This window comes from Nematolebias whitei, chromosome 22, assembly GCF_014905685.2.
Source record: "Nematolebias whitei isolate Nwh7 chromosome 22, NemWhi1, whole genome shotgun sequence".
In the NCBI taxonomy this organism is placed as follows: Eukaryota; Metazoa; Chordata; class Actinopteri; order Cyprinodontiformes; family Rivulidae; genus Nematolebias; species Nematolebias whitei.
In genome coordinates this window covers 11,486,368-11,504,471 of record NC_056519.1, presented here as the reverse complement: position 1 = coordinate 11,504,471, position 18,104 = coordinate 11,486,368, and the positions used below count along the sequence as shown (strand labels likewise).

At 38.1% G+C, this 18,104-nt stretch overlaps 1 protein-coding gene across 1 annotated transcript in view; it reads left to right on the top strand.

The window, feature by feature from the left end:
• The window catches only part of LOC119428258 (ELKS/Rab6-interacting/CAST family member 1), a gene marked incomplete in the record, with an annotated part of 148,371 nt that overhangs the window by 70,415 nt on the left and 59,852 nt on the right, over positions 1-18,104 (top strand). Inside the window, 3 exon segments of the mRNA XM_037695915.1 lie at positions 3,543-3,678; positions 8,285-8,416; positions 15,872-16,032. Coding sequence (XP_037551843.1) covers positions 3,543-3,678; positions 8,285-8,416; positions 15,872-16,032 — 429 coding nt within the window.

Here is an 18,104-nt window from a genome sequence, read left to right as displayed (position 1 = left end):
AAAAGAAACTGAGAACTTGTTTACTGCTTTTTTTAAATTAAAAGCTTTGTGTAAAAAATGCACTGCCACACTGAACATCCGCCATTTTGAGAACCGAAAAACAGGAACGAGAGACAGCCTATGTCATGTCAAGGGGCCTCCCTTCCATTTTTCTTAAAAAGGTACGCTGCTCGCTCCCTCACTAGTCATCCTTCGGTTCAAACAGTCCTATACTGCCATCCAGTGGTCAAAAATGTACTACATACAAAAATTAACCAACATTTCTTCTTAAATTTGACGTTACTAATTATCATCAAATTTCAAACAATATTATCGTTTATCGCAATAATTTCTGAGACAATTAATCGCCCAGCAAAATTTGTTATCGTGACAAGCCTAAGTATTGGTATAAAACCCACTCTGACTTTAAGTAACATTAAAATGTGATTTATAGTAAAGTAGATTTATTTGATGTTTTAAGCATCAATCTGAAGACCTAAACTAAAAATTGAATTTTGAAAGCACAAAAATGTTGTTTTGTTAAAATATCATGACAAGAAGAAGAAAACAGTGATATTCTATGCATATGTTTGCCTTGCTTTATAGTTTTCCATGCATTTCCTGGAATTTTACAGACATCTTGAAGAAACTGGGTTTATCTTTGCACAGACTCACATGTATAAACATTTGCACAGTGCAGCCAGGCCTACTGTACTCAGGAATACACCCAGAGATTAAAAAGTTCCTTATTTTATTGCATCAGTCAGCAGTTTAGCATGTGCTTGTGACAGTATACATTAAGCTTAAACATGCTTTCCTTGTGTTTGACTTATCTGTGTCATAATTCAGGAGACGTTTTTAAGCCTTACCAGTTTGAACTGAGGTTGTTCCACATGTGCATGTGTCTGTTATGTCTAGTATGAAAGGTCCTGATCAAGTAAAGCTGGTATGTTAGCTGATAGCGCTGTAGCAGAGCCACAATGGCTCCCAGACTACTTAAACATGGATTAAACTCTTTCTCCCAAAAATAATAACTTTTTACTCCTCCCCTCCATTTTTTTTTTTTTTACTGCTGCTCTCCAGACGCTGATTTAAACTCGGCTTCCTGACACCCAGTAATCCCTCTGTGAAAAGACCTTCACTCTGCAGAAATCAAAAGCGTCATCTCGTCATTGATTCATTGCTTTTTACCAAATTCCTTTACTGATTTTGACATTATGCCGGCCCGGAGGTATTATAATGCTGAGTTGAACTGCACAGAATGATCCCTGCTGTACTGTCAGAAAGACTTCAGCCAGTTTTGAGTGCAGCTGGTTTAAAAAGCACTGGAATGTCGTTTAAAAAGATAAATAAATACAGAATGTAAGTATTTTCAAACCCCATAAATTCAAATTTGATTTGCAATAGAACACAGCAAACACATCACATGTTTAAACTAAGAAACTGCATATTTAAAAAAAATATAGATTTGAATTTGATGGCAGCAAAAATCCCAAGACTGTTTTCCCACTGTGAAGCAACCCCTCTTCTTTTAACAGCAGTCTTTAAACGTCGAGAATATGGGTCGGCATCCTTTTTCATAAAAAGATCCATGCTCCTCCGCTCATTCAATAAAATGTGTCCGGAACTGAAAAACCTGCTACAATTGTCATTATCAACTGGTGGCCCACGGGCAACTTCACGTTTATTTCAGGGGGTGTTTCCCAGTTAAAAATAAATGCAGATATTAGATTGATATCATATATTGATATTGAGATTTTTACAATTTAGAACAAAAGGGAAATTCTTATCATGGGCAGCACGGTGGCGCAACTGGTAGAGCTGCTGCCTCTCAGCGAGCAGGTCCTTGGTTCAAACCCCGGTCCAGGGGCCTTTCTGGGTGGAGTTTGCATGTTCTTTCCGTGCATGCGTGGATTTTCTCCGGGTCCTCCGGTTTCCTCCCACAGACCAAAAACATGCATGTTAGGCTGATTGGTAACTCTAAATTGTCCCTAGGTGTGAATGAGAGAGTGAATGGTTGTTTGTCTCTATGTGGCCCTGTGATGGACTTGCGACCCGTCCAGGGTGTACCCCGCCCCTCGCACAGTGATTGCTGGACATGGGCACCAGCGACCCCCGTGACCCAAAATGGAATAAGCGGGTAAAGATCATGGATGGATGGATGGGAAATTATTATCATGTAAAGAAGTAAAAATATATAGTTATACCAATTTTGATAAGAATTAATATTATATTGCAGAGTAATTGTAGTACAGCACATTCAATATTACCATATTTGTGTTGAAAGTACTATTATAGTCTGCATTTTGTTTGTGTCCTCATAACTCTTACTTAAAAAAAAAGTCCATTTTATGTACCATGTTTTCCGCCGTAAACATCGCACCGCTCTATAAGTTGCATCAGTCCAAATATGTCTAATAAAATGGAAAAATCCATAAATATGTCGTTTTGCCGTATATGTCGCATTTATTATGCGTCACCACTGACAACTCGGAAATGTGGGCCGAACCCAGAAACGTGGGCCGGTGTTGTGCCAAAAATCGATTGGCTGCCAAATGGCAGCTGTGGGAGTGTGCACGGGAGGACTTTAACAAGAATTTAACAAGATTAACACTTAAAAACAATTATTTGTTTGCCTGACTTTATAGCAAAGGTGTGTCTCAGTTGAACTTTTACTTATTAAATGCATTTCAGCGTTCAAATTAGCTGCATTTCACTGGGGCGGCGCAACGAAATGAAGCTGATTTGATGGTTGCTGCAGGTGATCTGAACAAAGGTGGGAGGCTGTGGCAAGCAGATTGTGTCATTAATAGCCACTTTTACCTATTACATGATACAACGGCATGCCATACTTCTCAAGTGCCATCTAGCAGCTGAAAATGGTAGTGTTCAATATTTTCGGTCCAAATTAATGGTCATATCTCAGCCAAAAATTGGTTTATAAATATGGGAAAAAAAGCCATAAATATGTCTCTTCGGCGTATAAGTCACAGGGCATGCAAATTATGAAAAAAAAAAGTGACTTATAGTGTGAAAAATATGGTAGTCATATAAAATATTTTGTTTTACATTCTCATATTCTTTTTACACCATCACAAACTGTTTGCTAGATGCTGCAAATCTGTGAACTAAGTTGAATTACAGACTAGAGAGCCACCAAAGAGCTGCATCAGTGAGATTCTTCAGTGAATACGTTCTTTAGGGCCTAAAACCTTATTCAGCATCCTTTACTAAACGTTGCCCCCCTTGTTATATGTAGACATCACACTGATTTGTGTTTAGGACCATTTATATGATTGAATGATTCATAGGTAAAAAAAAACAGGAAGAAAAAGACATTTCTTGAAAATGGACAGGACTGGACACAGAATAGACAGATAATGCAGACAGTGTGTAAAAAAAATATAATTTTTGACCAGTTTAAAGATGTATGGAAGAAAACTGGCACCTTTTAAATTAAAAATATCAAGAAACAAAAAGAGAGATTGTTGAAACAAGACATCACTTGTAAACACCTCACTTGCATCGTCTTAATGTTTTATACGCCGTTTGTGTTGTTGCAGGCAAATGAAGGACCAGTCAAAGAAAGTGGCCAACCTGAAGCACAAAGAGCAGCTGGAAAAGAGCCGAAACACTCAGCTGATGGAGGAGGCCAAGAAGAGAGAGGACAACCTGAACGAAACTTCCCAGCAGATTAAGGTACGAAGGAGAGGATGAGCAGGAGGCTTTGAGAAGTCAGAGGAGAGAAAATGAGAAAAGTTTTCTCCGCGTCCTTTGAGTAACGTCTGCTTCAACAGCTCGATGTTGTCATGATGTGATACGTCGCAGCCCGAGGCAATGTCAAACACACTCACTCTCACACACAACCGTTCCCGGCTGGGGATGTGTGAAGGGGGGTTGGCCGCGCGGAGAGGCGACGGAGGGAAGCGATGAGTAGAAAAATGAGAGAGGTGATTACAGGAGAAGGAGTACAAACTATGAAATGAATGCTGCTGGGTTTCAGAACGGTTCTCCGCGGTCTGAGAGCAATTCCTAATTGTCTACTGTGTGCGTCAAGTGACCACTAGTTAAGATCATAAGTGGTGTGATGAGTGTGTGGTTTTCTTCATTTAGCTGCAGATAGTAGGTTCTCCTCCACTCCTTTTTCATTTCGCCTTCACCTTAAATTTCTCCTCAACTTCCCCCGACATCCTCCTTTCCTACTTTTCCTCCCTCAGTAATTGCTAACCTCATTGGCTCTTTGATTATAGACAGAAGAAAACCATCAACGAGCGTGTTTTATACGTGAAGAAGTGCAGCTTTGCTATGATTGATTTGGTTTAAGCAGTTAAGAAGCCGTTACTTACAGCATGTGTGTGCGGTTTGAAGATGAGCTCATGTGAGTCACTGAGACAAATGAGACCACAGTGGCTACAGCCATAGTGTGTCAGTCTGAATACTGCAATCTGTAACCGGATGAGAGTGATTTAGACACAATTTATTTTGTAGCAATAAGAGAAAACTTTGTTTTAATTAAAATCCATCTTACTTTGCGTCGTTAGACCCCAAGTAACGCCAGCTCATTGAGGATTTAGATTCTCAACTCGTGTTTAAAGTTTGCTCATAGCCTTGGTAACGTTTCATTGCCCCTCTTCCACTCTGAATAACATCCGTTATTCGTTCAGATTGGACCCGACCAGGAAACCAGCTGCCTGGCAAGAAGAAAAATACGTCCTTGTTTACGAGAATTGGTGGGAAGGTCATGTAGTCATTTTCTTTAGTTTTGTGTGATAAACATCAGGTTTATTTTCTGAATGAAGGGAGCAGAAAATGCGTATTTAAAACTTTTTTAAGTTTTGGGAAATGCTAAGAAAAGATTTGAGAATTAAAGTTGCTTCAAAACTTACTTTGTCAGATCTGGGGGATGTCGGATCCATGAACATCCTACACTTCATTTGGTTATGTAAACTTGAGTTTTAGACAGGCTTTGATGTTTCAAAACAACAATTTTTGGGGGGTTTTCTTACTCAAAGAAAGTTAGAAACCCACTGTAACTGCAATTACGGTACTTAATGCCTTAAAAATAAGGGACAAGTTCTGTAAAATAAATTTTATTATGTCAAAAGCTAAGTATGCATAATAAAAAAGTTCAAAAGTTTCAAAAGTTCATGTCCACTTTAAGATTAATTCTAAAACCTTTTGCAAATCTCTTCTCTTCTAATCTGCTTTTAAATTACACTCAGTTTTGTTAGTAATCAATTTCACAAATGTTGCTGTTTTTCCAGGGTTCCCAACCATGGTCCTTGAGGAACACCATCCTGTATGTTTGTTGTTTCTCTGCTCCGACACACCTGATATTAATAAATGGGTTATTAACAGGCTTCTGCAGAATATGAGGAAGTAATTAAATCACCAAATCAGGTGTGTTGGAGCAAACTAAAACATGCAGGATGGTGTTCCTCAAGGATCATTGTTGGGAACCACTGTAATATATTGTTAAATATTGCTTTCTACTGGTCCAGGTTTTCATGTATTTTTTTTTTAATTGACATTTTCCAGCATCTTGACTCTTGCTGTTGAAAATGTTCTGCTCTTGTCTTTTTAAAGAGTATTTAATATAAAAAGCAACATTTTCTGTGTGAGGCATGGATTATAAGTCTTAAATCAGTAAAAACTCAAACTTTCAAATGGAACCATGTCTTTTTACTTTGGACCACCTACAATTAAAGATTATTTTTAAGTGAACTGTTCAGATGCAATAAAAGCCTGTTTGCTCTGAGCTACGGACATTCATCCAATTTAGTTTTAAATCTTGCTGCACTTAATAAATTTCAGACATCCAAACTACAGGTTACTGGAGGCTCATTTTGAGGGTAATGAGTTTAATTTGTTTGTATACAAATATCTTAAAAAATGCAAAAATAGAAGTGGAGTCATGTTTGACAGCATCGTAAGATCTTTGGAATGAAAAACTGCTCTTAAAAAAGGGTTAAAAAGAATGCTGAGCGTTTGATTCTGTTGGATTTGATCAAAACATGTCACATACATTGGACTAAAACAACTTGGACCTTCAAAACGTCTAGAAATTTGCTGACCAAGAGCACATTCAAACATTACATGGAAATGTGCCTCCTTGGTTGCAAAGTGTAGCAAAATTAGCTGTGGTTTCAAAACTTCTGCTCAGTTTTATAGCCGTTTCATTCAGCCGTAACTATACGGTCTCTTGTTCTGGACCTTTGCAGACCTTTCACATACACGTAAAGCCATATTACACCCAAAGAGAAATAAACCCACAAACCATAACATGTACTCTACAACTAATTCCCTTCCACTTGAACTTTTTCTTTGGTTCGGTTCACATCTGGAGTTAACATGTATCGGTTCAGCCGATCAAAATGGGAAAGCTCAAATTACTTATGTAAATGCACCCAGGATGCATTTAGGATGCTTTGACTTCCAGTCATTCGTACCATATTCAGTGGTGGTCCTTAAAGCATACGGTCACTTTCTTTTAGAAGTGTAAACATGTGTCTTGAGGACCACCAACCCAACTGAGTTGCCTCCCAGTGGTACAAAAAACCTCATTTTGCAGATTCTTCCACAAGGGTGGAGTTCTCACTGTTGCTATTAACCATTCATTTTGCATACGGCTTGGGCAGCTTCAAAGGTAAAAATAAAGCACTTAAAAGTGAATGAGTGTATAGTCTAATCTCAGATAGGATCAGGATTGGGTCGTTACAGATGATTATTGCGAGTGAAGGGCCACTTCCAACCCTGAGGTGTACAAGTTTAGGCGGGGTGCAGAATTTCAAAAGTGCACCTCTGTAGCATTTTGTGCTCAGTTTATGGAAACAGATTGTGTTTTCCAAGATCGTATCTTCTCATTTGAGATACTTATTAAAAAAAGTGTTGGACATTCAGTGCATTCTAGATCATTGGTTCATAAAGTTTTCAGGTTCAGACAAAAACATCAACTACTGCTGGTTAAAATCTACAAATGTTGCCAAAGAAAAGGTCAAAAGGCAAGGATACAACAACTAAAGGTTTTTTTTTTTTTTTATGGGAGGGCGATATTTTCTAACAGTTATTGCAGAATTGTGCTACTAGTTTTCTAGAAACCATCTCAAGACCCTTCACTTGTTGTATCACAAGCCATAGTGGATTCCCAACCCATCCAACCATCCATTCATTCAACCATCTATCCATTACCTTTTACCTGCTTCTTCCTTTTCGGGTCACTGGTGCCCATGTCCAGCCATCAGTGTGTGAGAGGCGGGGTACACCCAGGTCACAAGTCCATCACAGGGACACATAGTTACCAGTCAACCTAACGTGCATGTTTTTGGTCTGTGGGAGGAAATCGTAGTATCCAGAGATAATCCACACATGCATGGAGAGAACATAGAAACTCCACCCAGAATGTACCCCTGGCCGGGATTCGATCCGGCAATGTTCTTGCTGAGAGGCTGAAGCTCTACCAACTGTGCCACCATGCTGCCAATCCAGAATCTGCCCATCTCCAACCCACTGGAAACCCACTGTATTAGACACTGGCTGGACTGGTATTTCATGGTGCCATTAGATGGAGAGCATCAGCTTCTCATGTCAAAAAGTGCACTATTTGTTAAGCAGCATACACAAAGGATTCTCCAAAACCTCTTAAACTGTTCTCAGGAGTCCTTGATTTCCTCGTACATGTCGCAGGATCTTGCGCTTGTGTCGCTGGATATTTGCCCGTGTCATTGTGGATATCTGGAACCCGTCTAATCCTTAAATGTTTTTACGCATTTGAAAGTCTGAGAAAAGTTGAGACATTCTGGGGAGAGTTGGTCTACCTGTGACATCACGTTATATATGCACAAAATGTGTCATGTACAAATCCAGTGTTATTTAAAGTCAAACTGTGTCTTCTCTGGTAATTCTGTTTAAATCTGGTCACCAACAGTCACAGCCAAGTGAAATATTGTTTAAAATCTTTGTTTTTAAATTGGAAGATTTTCTTAAAGCCTTTTTTCTGCCTCTACATAAGCTAGGAACATGGAAAAATAACCTTTGAAAGGGGAAATCTTGAGTTTTAATTGTAAATCGCAGACTTTTATTTAAGTTTACTATTTTATTAATAAAATTCAATGTTTTTAAGCTGTAATGACTGCTTTAAGTGTCAGCTAAATCTCAAGTTTGTTTAGCATCAAAGCAGATTGATTTGCAGTGTTGAAGAAGAAAAAGTAAAAAAAAAAAAAAATAAACACTAAAAGGTGACCAACTCCTGTCGCCGTGAGTTTGAATCTGGAGTGTTAATTAAATCGTCTTTTCAATTTCTGCACAGGACTCTCTCCGTGAGAAGGAGGAGCGCATTGAGGAGCTGGAGGAGGCGCTGAGGGAAAGTGTCCAGATCACAGCAGAGAGGGAGGTGGTGTTGGTCCAGGAGGAGCAGGCGCGCACACAGTCTGAAAGACAGGTAGCGTCTCCATCTTTGTACACACACGTGTCATCGTTTTACTGCATGCGGAGGAGAAACCTTTTCCCCTGAGTGCCCCTTTTTCCTCAAACTCTTTCTTTTTCTTTAAACGTCAAACTAAAATACATAAAAACAAACATATTTAGAGTAAGACAACAAATTCTGTGTGCAACTACAAAATCACCAACAAACAAAGTGGTTTATGGCAGCAGCACACACACACCCTTCCGACTGAGCTCATTGAGGCGCAGCTCGGTGTGTCGGCGTGTTTGTCCAGTCACTCTTCATTTAGAGGGGAGATGAACACATACCTTTTTTAAAGAGCAGCTTTCATTTTGCCTGCGTCTACGGGCAACACACAAACAACTTTTATTTTTCAAACCACTCGAACCCCGTGATGTGTTTCATCCCGTCTAAATGGGGACAGTAGAGCTCATGCAGGCGGTGAGGGAGGCTCAGAAGGGAAAGGATTTGGTGGATGCAACCTCAGACCGCTGGGAGTGTGTTTGTGTGTTGCGCTCCCCGGAGTGGCAGCGACTTAACGAGGCCACAGAGATGGGAAATGTTCCTCGTTGCCTGGATTGGTTTTGACAAGTGGGGGAGAAAAAAGCAGCGTGGGCTTACAGGACGAAAACTGCGCAGAGAAAACATGGCCCGCTGTAGCTGTTGGCAGAACGGCTGGACACTGTTGTTGTTGCTGTCTGCCCGGGCCTTTTATTTATTTATTTATTTCAACTGGACGTCCTCTGAACAGATGTAAATACAAGCATCCAAACCCTCCATGGCGGGGGTGTTAATGAGCAGCACAGCAGACGTTTTAGAGTTGTTGACACATTACTGTCTGCGTGAAGGCGAAATACGGCTTAAAAAACAAGTTTCAAGATCAAACTCACTTCGTCTTCTTTTCAAATTGAAGTCAGGTTCTCGGAAACATCAAGTTCTCATCAAAACATGTTTAAAATGATGTACATGACTGGTGGAATGGCCTTTTTGTTCTAATGATGCAACTGATAAGAAATAGCTGTGTTGATATGCACTGGCTTTATTGTATGATTTAAATATATTATGGGTGTTTTATATTTGCGAGGAGGAATACAGAAATAACAAACGTTTTGTACCTTTTTATGGATTAGATTTTTCTACTTTCTGTCAGTTAGACATCTGTTTTATTTCACAACATTCTTTTATATCAAGCAGATGTTTATATATTGCATAAAGAAGGATTTCACATTTACCCTCCATATAAATGCTCCTTTTTGAACGTTGTACACACTTTAGAGTCCAAAATAAGACATTTATTGTATCTATAGCAGGGGTTCTTAAACTTTTTGGATTCAGGGACCCCTTACAGGGGAGAAAGATTTCAGGGACCCCCTCATAACCCTCATGTTTATAAAATAATTTCTTCAATTTGTCTCTTTAATACAATGGAAATATTTGTGTAACATAAATACTTAAGACCTGTTCTTTCATAGTCTAAAAAAATCTAAAAAAGTTGTCAGATCCTCTGAACAGGTTAAAAAAATTGTAGAAATGTTTCGTCTTGCATCCAAAAGATGAGATTAGAGATTAGATTTTGCTACCTGGATTACTGAGCATGCATCAGGTTTTTTAATAGTGTTAATACAATTTTTATAGTTTTAAACATAGGGTGTTTTTCATTCAAGACACACTTAATTGACACGATTTTTTATTTCAACTTCCAAAAATTACAGTTTTGAAAAAATTAACAGTATTAAAAACCACTTTAAAACTTTAATTATTCACACAATGAACATAAAAGTATTGACACTTCTTCAAATTATTACTAAAACCTTACATAAAACTGAACAGAATCATAACAGCAGTAGTCATAACAAAAAACAAAAACCGTGCTTGTAAAAAAAATATATAAATAAATAAATAAACTATATATATATATATAATTGTTTATTTTTTTATTTTTACGGACCCCCAAGCGCCGGCTCGTGGACCCCAGTTTGGGAACCCCGGATCTATAGGACCAAAAACAGCGATTAGTATTTAGTTGGCCTCCAAAATAAAAGTCCTTGCTTGTTGGTTGTTTTTCCCAACGGAAAAGTTTTAAGGTTTTTTTTTTAACAGAGATACTTGCCACCAACTGACCAACATAAACTCTGCTGTAACCTTCCTAATCCTTCAGTAACACATGGAGTAATATTTGGTTTTAACAAGTCTTTTTTTTTTTTTGATAGACCCGCTTATGGAGGCTGTACCTTAGCAGGAAGCTACAGTTCTTCACAACAGACCATTCATATTAAATTCTGTGTGTCGTTCAAAGCAAACAAACTCTAGAAAAGAAAAGAAAAAGTCACATCCATTATTTCTACTCTCTTGGAGTTTTTATTTATTTCATTTTTGTGGTTTGTTCTGTTTACAGTAATTGTGCCTCGCTGTCACATTTGTTTGGACTGAGTAAAATTAAAATGCATAAAGTGGCAGTTTTAATTATGGAGACCAGAGGCCGTTCAGGCCAGGACAAGGTCCTGGAGTACATCCCTGTCTCTGAACGCTCCTGCGAGAGAGGAAGGAACAGAAATGTCAGTTTGTGGTGAATGACTCAAGGTGGCGGTCAAACACTCAGCGCAGTCCTCTCCCAACATCAACACTTTCAGCTCAACCTTTCAACACACACGCACATGCACGCACGTGTGAAAAGCTGCTATCTTGTACATCACTTTTAACAGGAGCCAGATGGAACTAGATTTTGATTTTTGCCTTTGAAACCATTTTTTGTGACTACTGTTAAACTGTAAACAAATATTTTTGCGCTCCTTTTTTTTGTACAACTGCGTCACCGCGATTAACTTTTCTCAGTAATTTACAAAACGATGACAGGAGGAGACTATTTCCTCCCGTAATGAGGCTGGCTTGCTCAAAGGCTCACACAAACAGAAAAATACTGCCAAAGTTTAAACACACACCACGTTGGTACACATACTGCTTTTATATCTATATCCTTGCAGTGTGTGAGAGAATGTCCCATGAACCCGATTTGTCCGTCAAAAAACATTTGACCAGAACCACAAGAAAATAAACGAAACCCTTTCTGCTAGACATGAGTCACTACCGTATGTGACCGCTGAAGAAAGGTGTGTGTGTGTGAGACAGAAATGAGCCAAAAGCATGACACACTCCATCTGTCTCGAGCTAAACATCACACATCCAGCTTCTGTCTTTTATTAACCAGAGAATTTTAATTCTTGAACCGAGTGCACTTCTGTGTTTCATCTTAAAATAAACGTGGACTCGCTCCTAAACATAAACAGAACACTAAAGGGCTTGATGGTTCCCACCCTTTTAGCCCTTCAGATCCCTGCTTGGACACCTTCCCTCTTCCTTCCATCCTCTCTGTTGCTGTCTGTCCTTTAGCTGTTTCTTTTCGGCTACTTATCTTCCCCTCTCTGTTTGTTACAGTGTTGATGCTGCTCGTGTTTCTCACTGCTCAGTAGTGGTAGACCGAATAAGGCTGATTTTTTTTGCCATTTCTTTAACTAATTGGCATACGCTACACCTGAGCAACACAAGTCAGTTAAAAGACAGGAAGCCTAATGTGCCTTATTCAGTACAACATCAGCAGTCCCCTTACGCTGACAAAAATTGGATGCTAATCCTTTAAAAGAACATTGTCATACAGTATTTAAATTATAAGACCTTTATTTGTACCTTTTGAGCATTATATATTTGATTTGATAAACTGAAAATGCTTCTTTTGAAGAAATAATTGTGACGTTTTTTAGTTGTTAACAAGGTTTCTTGCTTTTAGTAAAAATGGGGGCTTGTAAAGAAAAACAACAAGCACGAACCCAACAGAAAAAAAGTCAAAGGCACTCAATGGAGTCTGTATACAGGTGCTGGTCATAAAATTAGAATATCATGAAAAAGTTGATTTATTTCAGTAATTCCATTCAAAAAGTGAAACTTGTATATTATATTCATTCATTACACACAGACTGATATATTTCAAATGTTTATTTATTTTACTGTTGATGATTATAACTGACAAGGTGTCAGCAATGCGGCGTGGCATGGAGTCGATCAGTCTGTGTCACTGCTCAGGTGTTATGAGAGCCCAGGTTGCTCTGATAGTGGCCTTCAGCTCTTCTGAATTGTTGGGTCTGGTGCATCACATCTTCCTCTTCACAATACCCCATAGATTTTCTATGAGGTTAAGGTCAGGTGAGTTTGCTGGCCAATTAAGAACAGGGATATCATGGTCCTTAAACCAAGTACTGGTAGCTTTGGCACTGTGTGCAGGTGCCAAGTCCTGTTGGAAAATTAAATCTGCATCTCCATTAAGTTGGTCAACAGCAGGAAGCATGAAGTTCTCTAAAACTTCCTGGTAGATGTCTATGTTGACCTTGGACCTCAGAAAACACAGTGGACCAACACCAGCAGATGACATGGCACCACAAATCATCACCAACTGTGGAAACTTGACACTGGACCTCAAGGAACATGGCTACTGTGCCTCTCCTCTCTTCTTCTAGACTCTGGGACCTTGATTTCCAAAGGAAATGCAAAGTTTACTTTCATCAGAGAACATAACTTTGGACCACTCAGCAGCAGTCCAGTCCTTTTTGTCTTTAGCCCAGGTGAGATGCTTCTGACGCTGTCTCTTGTTCAAGAGTGGCTTGACACAAGGAATGTGACAGCTGAAACCCATGTCTTGCATACGTCTGTGTGTGGTGGTTTTTGAAGCACTGACCAGCTGCAGTCCACTCTTTGTGAATCTCCCTTACATTTTGAAATGGTTTTTGTTTCACCATCCTCTCCAGGGTGTCGTTATCCCTATTGCTTCTACACTTTTTTTCTACCACACCTTTTCGTTCCCTTCACCTCTCCATTAATGTGCTTGGACACAGAGCTCTGTGAACAGCCAGCCTCTTTAGCAATTAACTTTTTGTCTTGCCCTCCTTGTGCAAGGCGTCAAAGGTCGTCTTTTGGACAACTGTCAAGTTTAGCAGTCTTCCCCATGATTTTGTAGCCTACAGAACTAAATTGAGAGACCATTTAAAGGCCTTTCAAAAGTTTCACTTTTTGAATGAAATTACTGAAATAAATCAACTTTTTCATGATATTCTAATTTTATGACCAGCATCTGTATATTCTGTATGTTTTAAACACCCTTTTTCCACATGGCAGAATATTTAAATCTCTACCCAGCATGTTGTGACCAAGCCTGGATTTCATCAGACTCATTGTCTGCTGTTGACACTCCCATTTTCTTATTTTTTACAAGTACCCCTGTTTTACTTAAAGCAGGAAGCCGTGCTCGTACCTAAAGCAAGGTCCCCACAGTGTTTATATATAATTTCTTCACAATTGCCAACTTTGTTTGGAGCTACATTAATAGCAAATTAAAATTGAGCATACAATTTCCTTTTTTCCTCTTTTAAACTTTATTAGCTTGTGACGTGAATATTGTACTGTTTGATTCACGAACCTAAAACAAATCAGCTTCAAATATGGGCTGCCCTGATTTGTCAAAATCGGCCTTGAAAACACCCTAATCGGTCGACCTCCACAGTGTGGCACTTTGACTGTTTCTCTTGTAAAATCACAAGCTTCCCTTTCGTTCATTGTCTTATTTTTACATCCCTTTTTTTCCACAAGTCATCTTTTCAGCTTTCTTTTATTTTTATCGGTTCATCTTCGTCCCCTCGTTTTGAAAATTTCCTTTCCTCGTTTTCTTTTATTGTGTATTTCATTCCACCTCTTCCCACACGGCAATCACTCCTTTCTTCTCACATCTCTCTTTTTCTGTCATTTTCTATGCAGCTCTCTCACATTCCAATTCACGAATTCACCACAAGCGGATTTAGGTGGTCAAAGGTAACGAAGAATCATCACCTGTCACCTTTTTTAAATGGTCGTTATAAGATGTTGTTTCCTCATTTTGTAATTTTTTTGGGGAGCATATCTTTATTTTGATAAAGAGCTGGCTCAAATGTTTTTTTTTTTGTTCTGACTTGGCATCCCAAATAGAAAATTCTTGTTTTTCCCCAAATTTTCACTCATCTGTGCAGTAGATTGATTCATTAAAACAAACATTTGGAGTAATCCTTGATTGGTGAAGTTGTATTAGGCTTTTTTTTTTGGTAACATCAAACACATCAGTGTTTTCCAAGTAATGTGTTGCTCTCAATTATTTATTTTTTAAATAATTTTATGTGAGCACACATATAGTCAGCCGGGTTACTCAGTCAGAGATCATTGAGAATCAGTCTAATGTTGATGTCAAAATAAAAAAAAGTCCCTTTTTATGACTTTTCTTGACTCAAACAGAACATTTTATTATAAAACCTCTGATTTTGTTGTTGCTTTTTGTCTAAATGTAATTAGACCAATCAGACAAATTTGTGTACAAACGTACAACCCCAGTTCTGAAGAAATTGGTTCCACCTGAAGTTCATGAACGTTTCTCATTCCTTGAAATCTTTAATTACATTATGAATTCTAGATGAAAGTTTTCCAAATTTTCTAAAACTCTTCCACTATTTTTAAACACGGTTTTCCACAGATTGGTGAACCACTGCCCATCTTTACTTCTAAAATGCTATGTTAGCATTATGCTTCGCTAGCTGTTTCTTTTTCATATCATTTACTTTTACAGCCTTTTGTTGCCCCTGCTCCATCATTTTTTAGATGTGTTACTACCACAAAATTAGAAAATGCCTTATTTTGTCCAGGTAAAGATTGCATTTCTTAGTTTAAACATTTATGAAATATGAAAATCATTGCATTCTGTTTTTATTTGCACAACGTTCCAACTTTGTCAGAACTGAGGTTGTAACTTTCTGGTGTTATTAAGATATTTTTATATTGTTTGCAAACTTGTAAACAGCTTCTTCATGAGCTTCCTCCAGTGTGTTTCCTTATTTGTATGTTACCTTTTTATTGTTGTCCCATCACATAAAATAGACTTCAGCTCTTTCTTAATCAAAACACAGACTTTTTTGTTCAGTTTTTTAAAGTATTTATTGAACTTTATTTTCAGTTCTGTCATTTAGAATGAAGCGATTTTGGGTTCAGCGCCTAAAATTTCCGTCTGGTCTTCTTTTTTTCCTCTCTGTCTTTCTTCGGGTGGTGGCCAAGTTGTTGTCTCGCCATGAGAAATACGCATTGACCTCACACACATTAAACTGACACAGTGATATACAACCTGTGCAAGGAGGGGACGGAGATAAAATATGTATCAGAATGTTAGAGGAGGGGGATAAAACAAAACAGAGAGGAGAAAGAAAACAAGGAGGAGGAAAATGACCCGTTGGATGTTCTGCAATGGAGCGTGTCCTTCCACAAACGGAGATTATTGAAACCTTTTGAGGCACAGCAGCTCAGATTCTTCCACACAACGTGCTGAGACATAAAGAAAAAAAATCAAGAGCAAGAGTTGAGAGTGATTAAAATGTGTGTTTTATTTGCACGGGCCAGGTGGAGGACCTGCTGGTTGCCATGGAGAAGGTGAAACAGGAACTGGAGGTGATGAAAGCCAAACTGTCATCAACTCAACTCTCACTGGCTGAGAAGGAAGGTCACCTGACCGCCCTGCGGGCCGAGAGGCGGAAACACCTGGAGGAGGTCCTTGAGATGAAGTAAGAATATAAGAAATCACTTTTTAATACTTTTCTTTACGATGATGTGTATTTCAGCTGCGCTTCAAAGTAAAATGTACTAAACACGGGACTGAAGAGGCTTTCTATTCATCCAACTACAAAATTATCAATCCTTGTATTTATTTTCTTTTCTTTATATTTTTGGTCAAACGTAGAAATAACTCCGCTGCAAACTGTTTTTTTCAAAGTATCTGTAAAACTGACTGAGTCGTTGTGTCCTCCAAGTTCAGTTAGCTGTGGCGGCCATCTTGAATTGGGTTGTCTTCAGAATCAATTGTTGAGGTACATCCAGTGATTACTTCCTGAAAGTTTGATTAAAATCTGTCCAGGAGTTTGTGGCCATTTTGTGTCTGTTTTTAAATGTACACTTTCTGTAAGTTTCATAAAATTTGTTGAGCGCTTCATGAAATATTGTGTTAACAGACACTCATGAACACAATCAGACATGGACCAAAACATTATCACCCTTGTATTATCTCTTGTATTTCATATTGTATAATTCAAGAAAGGAATCCAAGTGGATTTACAAATTCATCAAATGTTTCAGCTTTTATTAAATTTGGTTTAGTGGAGGGGGGAAAAAAAAGCTTTTTCCAAAACGCACATTAAAACAAAAAAAAGTTTGAATAATTTGATGATATTATCACAAATTTGGGGCTTTCTTGTTTTATTTTTTTATTTTAATTGCTACAGGAAGTTAGATTTTTTATACCATAAAAATCATTGTAACTATCGAGAAGCCACAGCTACAGTGCACTATGCTTTCACAGTGCTAATAAAAACAATAACATCCTAAAAATAAATCCTAAAATAATAATAAAGAGACTTTCCATTGTTTGGAATGATCACAAGTATTTTCAGGCTAAATTTGTAGCATTTAATTCAGACTATACATACATTACACAACAGGCTAGCTTCTAAAAAACATGTTGGAAACGTTTGATAACTGGCATATTAATTAAACGTTATTTTTAGTTTAAAAATTAATTCCCAAAGTCCATTAATAAAGGAAGAAACTTAATATTTTGTGACTTGTCAAGTCACAAAATATTAATCACCTTCAGTTGATGTGTTTATCAGACTTTTTATTGGATAGTTTGTTGAGTAATATTGTAAATTTGTTATAAAGTTATCTCCCTATTAAATTTTTATCTTGAAAATACTTCATTTGGATGCTTTTATTATTCACGTAGTTTTATAATAAGACAGTTAATGCATGCCTGTTGTCATTTAACAGGGACATTTGCGTCATTGCCGGTGCCTCAGTATTCATTTGCCTGTCTGTTAGTAAAATATCTCAAGCACCGCTGCCTAGATATTAATGACACTTTTTTGGAGCCAACCTAATTCAAGATGGCTACCACAGCTAATCAACCTCAGCAAACACAAAAACGGCTATAAGGCAGTCGATTTTACAGAGATTGAGCTCAAATTTGGTGTGGTGGTAGCTGAGCATCATGCCAACACATACTCTGAGCACTATCTGATCTTGTGGTCTGGTGGTAAGTTGAACCCAAGTGCAGACAGATGCTCGGGTAAATAAGAAATATATTTATTATAACAAAACAAAAGGCTGACGTGGCAGCAAACTTACATGAACGGAGGGGACAAGGAGGGAGACAGAACATGATGCCTTAACAGGACAATCCACGGACAGGAGAACAACAAGAAACACAGACAATATAGAGACATTAATGAGGGGATAAACACAAACATCTGGGGATGGACAACAGGTGGTAGAGGCAGGAGCTGCTTACATGATGGAGAAACACTGAGGAGGGCAGGACAGATGACACCATAATCACAAAACACGCACAGATCCGCTCAGATCTAACTTGATTTTTGTTTAAAACTTGGTGATGGGCAATCATATCAAAGTCTAATTATATATATATATATTTTTTTTTTTATTTTTTATTTTTTTTACTTCAAATGTGAACAATATTTAGTGATGTTTGCTCAATCAACTGAGTTTTTTATTACTTTGATACATTCAGGAATGTATCAATACATTCGGAACAAGCGGAAGATGATTGATGGATGGATGGATG